We start from the raw sequence: 6215 nt of genomic DNA on the forward strand, positions 1-6215 counted from the left end.
TGCCCACCGTGTCTAGGCTAGGTCAAAGTTGAACCTTTTCTTTTCAATCGTTATTAAGAAATAAAAAGACCCGAATAAACAAGTTTTGAGAGCAATGACCAACATTTTGGATCATTGACTGTAGCTCATTTTTATTTTCACAGGATTTTTTTAATTCCATTTAAAGGTAAAAAACAACAACTGAAGATCAGTTGGCAAACTCATTAAAACTTCATTATTTGATTTAAATTAAAACATTAATTTCAAACCTATTGTCCCAGTTTGCAGATATTTTATGGTACTGGGTGAGTACCTAAATCGGAACAGTACCTAAATATGGAACACCCGTTATATAAACGTTTTTCCAATTGTGAGCTGTTTATTTACAATTTTAATCAATATAGACGCTTGCCTTAAATGCACATTCCAAATTACATGATACTCCGGTAAATATTTAAAATACTGCTATCATTTAAAGTTGTTCCTGTTCAAATGTCAATACATGGCACGCGGGGGAATGACTTCATGTTTTTACTTAAAATCGTCAAATTTTACTGACAAAAATGGCAAAAAGACAAGATGGGAATAAAATAAATTGTTAGTTTACTTAAACAAAACATGTAGCAATAATTTTAAAAGGAAACGCAAAAATAAATAACAAATTAAAACTGTTCCATATTTAGGTACTCCAGGGACAAAAATGGCAGTCCTTGACTGTGCGGTTAATAAAGTACTTTTTATGCAGATTGGAAGTATCTTGAAAAACACCATTTATATCAACCAATTGGTCTTGATCCCTAGTATGCTGATGGAAAATTTTGTAGCTGTGGTGCAAATCTAACTAAAAATATTTCAAAAAAAGTGCCGAAAGTGTTCCGATTTAGGTACTCAGCCAGTACAGTTTGCATTAATTAATCAACTCAAATCACATCTGATTATGAAGCACCTCGTATTAATCGGTTTACACCCAAACGATTCAGAAACTAAACAGTCTTCCTGCAGGCAAGTTAAAGATCAGTTTCATGGTTTTATGACACGTCACTTGTCTGGATTAGGCATGGCAGACCAATGAAGGCATGTCCAGATTACAGCTCTGCCTGTGAAGGCATGTCGGTACTGACACCAGGCCCCAATATCACGAAAATACTCAAGTAAAATCTCCATCTCAGTCTCAACTCTTTCTATCAAATTACAGCATCATATGATTGAAAATTGTAAATGTTTTACCCCTTTTAAAATTGCATTCCCTCATTCATTATATTGATAAACAAAATGGTCAATATTTTATAGAAAAAAAATTTAGAGCAAAAATTGTACTTGAGTCAAATTTTTTATTTTTGAGTTTTACTCAAGCATATTTTGTGCTGTAGAAATATTTTTTATTAGAATATTAAGCAATCATGTTAATCAACATAATGCATGTAAGAATGTGCTTTTAATAATAGTAAAACATTAGTAGATATTAATAATGTCATACTGTAATGTGGAAAAATGAGTTGAGACTGAGATTGAGATTTGACTTAAGTATTTTCGTGATATTTGGGCCAGACCAGGACCTTGGGGAAATACTGATTGCATTGGGTACAAGGTAGTGGAAAACTATGCATGTCTTAAATTAAACATATCACTTGCTCCTAGAAATCAGCCAGCATTACCACCATGTTTGTATTTCTTAATCGTCATGATATATTGAATAACTGCTTAAGGAGTAGATCTATCGTAGTTGTTGCCCTAAATATTGATATGGTTGCTTTCTGATTATATATTACTATACACTTGGCAGGCAATGTGTGTGGAGTGGCCATGGACCTTGTCCTGATAGTGGACTGTACCGCCAGTATAGGCGTAAACTTCCCGCTCCTCAAGATATTCTTGATCAACCAGCTTCACAAGTCAGTCAAATTACTCCTTTGTTACATTAATATTAGTCTATACAGCAAATAAATGGATTGGTATTTTTGGTATCAGATAATAATGGCTTGTCAGTTGATGCAACCATTAACGAAGCAACCTGAGTGAGTTTCAAATTTCAGTTTTAGGACGAGAAAATTGTTGCTTCTTTTCTAGGCTTTGATATGCAGAAATGAAAAAAATAATGTCAAGTGGTAATAATCCACGATGTAATATTTAATTAACATGATACTGAGTATAATTGTATAACTTTTTAATGACTAATTTATTTAGTCAATAAATGATAGCTGTTGATTACCCCTGAAATACAACCTACGAAATCTGACCAGCTGGAACAAAGTTCCCATTCACTTCATGATGATAATTGAGAGGTTACTAAGCCTTGTTCCAATGTACATAGTTTGCAAACACTCGTTCAAAGTAATGATCATTCTTTTGCACATGTAGTTTCCCATTTGCTATTCCAGGTTTAACATAGGTCTTGGCACGGACCAGACACGTATTTCACTGTTATGTATCGGAGAGGAGACAACACCTCAGGATACCAAAACACTCACACAGTCTGTTGATGCTGAATTTATCAGAAATGCTATCATGGCTCTAAAGGTATTGTGCAAAAAAGTATTTAAAGCAAGCTATTTAAGCAAACAATCTTTTCTTGATAAATTCTTTTTCTAATAACGTCATTTCAATTATAAATGACAGGTTCAGTTTAAAACCTGTCTGTAAGTTTTCAGGAATATAAAAATAAAATTGAATGAAATTCAGACAGTTTCCTTTCTGTTCATAGGGAGGAGCCATTAAAACCAACACAGCTGATGCTATCCGTGTTGGCACAAAGATAATGGAAGAGGAGTCAACGGATAAGGACAAGGCGAAGGTGATGATGGTGATCACGGATGGACGTTCCCTCAGCTACTTTCAGACCCAGTATGAGTCACTCCTAGCTAAACAGAAAGGCTTCATCATGATGGCGGTGGGAATCGGCTCTAACAGCCATGAGTCTGAGCTGGCTGCCATTGCCTCAGAAGCGAGTTATGTTATCATTGAATCCGATTATATCCGCCTTACTTCACTGGATTTGTCTGGTGATATCTGTGCAGGTTTGTGTAATAGAGGGATAATTCTTGTAAGCGATTTGTCGCATTAAAATCATCTTTATTGCATTGAAAATACATAAATGTGAGATATTCTTCGATCGTAGTTATTGCATGCTGCTTTAGTTTTTTTATCGAATTACAGCATCTTCTTTGCCTATGGTATCTCTCTGTTTGTTTGTTGAATACGACATCACTGTTGACTAAAGTCTGCCGGTGTCCTACTGATTATTTTCACCGATATCATCTAAGCACTTGTTTTCAAGCATTTTTTTGTGATCTGGATGAGTTTCATTTACTTATGTCTCAATCTGCATTTAAGTGTCTACAGTATCGGAAGCTTTCTAAAAACCTCAAGGAGTATCATCTTTACAATTAACTTTCATCTACGTATAAAACATTATATGTATGATTCGCACAATCTTTGTAAGTCTTCAAGATATAACACATGAAGAAAAGACCAGGAAGATCTTAAATGTGGATGATATGTAAACTGTTGTCATTGTCACAAGTCATTAAAAGTGGTTTGAAAAATTTGAACTGTTACTCCTGTTTATTTTAGTAAAATAATATTTATATATATATATATATAAATATATATATATAAAGATAAAATATAAATAATTGATATTATCATAAATTATATTACTGTTAAGCATTATTTATTCCTGCGTAATCCATTTCTTATTAAAAAAAATCACATAAATTTAAATTTTTCTCAACAATTTTGGGAGCAATTATCTCATTGAAAATCAGACAGAACGTTTACCCTGCTAATATGGTATTCATAAATGCAATAGTCAGTTAAGTATTCAGTGTTCACAGGTTGAAATAGAATAGCAAATATTGATACATCAACTGAATATAGCATATTTGTTTGATTCAGCTGCAACTGAATGGACACCGCTAGACGATATTACCATAAGTAAGTCACTCTCATTACGGTACTGTAAGATATATACTACACATATAATTATTCTAGAAGCGAACCCTTCAAAAGTCTATGTTTATTAATATCTATAATTTTAAAAAATCTGTTTTATCTTTGAATACATAATCAGCTTACTTAAAAATTTTGGGTCTGTTATATATAGTGCTCTTTCTTTAAGTTAGGGATTTTGTTTTGACCTCCTTTTAATCGATCAAGACTAGTAACAATGATGTATCTTCAGCACCGTGTGACGTTGCCATGGACCTGATGTTTGTTGTGGATCTTTCTGTCAGCACAAATATCTTCCCCCAAGTTAAACTTTTACTTTGGAAATTTCTTGATGAGTAAGCAGTTGATTGTCTTTGAAATATCACTCTCATTAAAATAGATATCAAAATTGAAGAGATATTGGTTTTGCTATTTTATAGCTTATAATTGAAATAATAACGTTTGAATTTTTAAAAAAAAAAATCATTTTAGTACACTTCAAATCAAACAAAATGTTTAATTCGCCAGCCTGTAATTTCAATGTGAGACGTAATCTGTGGGTTTTCAGGATTGGCGTCTCGAATGACAAGGTCAAAATGGGGATCCTCTCTTTTGGAGCTGAGATCTATGAGGATGGCCTACAGGGGCTCACTGGAAATGATGGCACCATCAGGAATGCCATGTGGGCTCAGTATATGCAAACTAAGGCTGGGACAGTAACTGGCCAAGCCCTCGTCCGGGCTAGTACTTTACTGCAGGCAGATAGTCGGGAGGCGATTGATGCGGTCATGGTGATAACTGATGGAGCATCAACCAACCACACCGACACTGTCCTAAGGTCTCAAGAGGTAGGAATATGAATGGTATACTAGGGCTATTAAAAATACATAGACACTGTACATTAAACATTTTATTGAGGTAAAAATTACATTTAAACAATCCACCAAAATCATCAGAATCTGTTCTCTTATAGTGCAAACTTTCATTTAGGTACATTGATTGTGCTTGATGTAGTTGTGAGGTAGAGCAAGTCGGCACTTTAACCTAACCCAATGACTTCATATAGCATTTGACATTGTTTTCATTTATTAAAAAGAATCAGTATTCATCTTTAATTATGCCCCGCCTTGAAAAGGCAAGGGGATATAGTAATGGTAGGCGCGATTCCGTGTGTCTGCATGTGTGCGTCCGTCCGTCCCACATTCATTTCTTTGCATCTCCTCTTACATTTCTCTTGCGATTTCTACCAAACTTTCACAGATTGATGATCATAAAGTGAAGCAGTGCATATTATCGGGCTTTTCTGATTTGACCATTTTTAAAAGAGTTATTGCCCTTTGCTTATTTTACATTTAAAATTGGTTTCTTCGCAACTCTTCTTACGTTTTTCATGCGATTTCTACCAAACTTTCACAGATTGATGATCATAAAGTGAAGCAGCGCATATTGTCGGGCTTTCCCGATTCGACCATTTTTGAAAGAGTTATTGCCCTTTCTTAATTTTACGCATTTCTTATGTTCCTGAGAAACTACCCTTACCATTTATTGGCTTTCGTTACAAAAAATGCCCCCATGAGGCGGGGGATATAGCTGTCTGTGACCGCTCTTGTTTTAAAATAAGATTTTGACTACAGAGTAATCAATTTCTTAAATATATACCAGTTAGTGTGTAGTTTTTAGCTTGACTATTCGAAGAATAAGGAGAGCTATACTACTCACCCAAGCGTCGGCGTCACCCCTTGGTTAAGATTTGCGTGCAAGCACACATAGGTTAATATCTCAGCAACTACTTGAGGTATTGCATTGAGACTTGATACAATGGTATTCAACTATCCAACCTACTTAATTAACCAAGTTAGATAACTATAGTTTGCATTTAATGCAAATAATAGGCCTTTATTATTTGACTTAGAAATTCTGGTGAAGGTTTAGCATGTAACCACTTTTAAGTCAATATCTCAGCAAGTATATCATGTATTGCATTGAAACTTTAGATATGTATTCCCAACTATATAACCTACTAAATTAATGAAGTAAGATAACACTTTTTTGAATATAATGCAAATTATGGGCCTTTATTATTAGACTTAGAAATTCTGGTTAAGGTCTTGCATGTTAGCACACATAGGACAATATCTCAGCAACTACTTGATGTATTGCATTGACACTTTATACAATGGTATTCAACCACCCAACCTAATTGAATAACCAAGTTAGATAACTGTATTTTGCAAATAATGGCCCTGTATTATTACACTTAAAAATTCTGGTTAAAATTTTGCATATAACCACATTTATGTTAATATCTC

General features: G+C 34.1%; 1 protein-coding gene across 1 annotated transcript in view; it reads left to right on the forward strand.

Moving 5' to 3' along the window:
- The window catches only part of LOC128215973 (collagen alpha-5(VI) chain-like), a 71474-nt gene extending 66708 nt beyond the window's left edge, over positions 1 to 4766 (forward strand). Inside the window, exons 29-34 of the mRNA XM_052922575.1 lie at positions 1763 to 1871; positions 2358 to 2496; positions 2681 to 2993; positions 3874 to 3912; positions 4160 to 4262; positions 4475 to 4766. Of these exons, the coding sequence (XP_052778535.1) occupies positions 1763 to 1871; positions 2358 to 2496; positions 2681 to 2993; positions 3874 to 3912; positions 4160 to 4262; positions 4475 to 4766 (995 nt within the window). The remainder of the gene's footprint in view (positions 1 to 1762; positions 1872 to 2357; positions 2497 to 2680; positions 2994 to 3873; positions 3913 to 4159; positions 4263 to 4474) is intronic.
- Positions 4767 to 6215: the final 1449 nt, after the last annotated feature.

Source organism: Mya arenaria, chromosome 2, assembly GCF_026914265.1.
Source record: "Mya arenaria isolate MELC-2E11 chromosome 2, ASM2691426v1".
NCBI classification, from domain to species: domain Eukaryota; kingdom Metazoa; phylum Mollusca; class Bivalvia; order Myida; family Myidae; genus Mya; species Mya arenaria.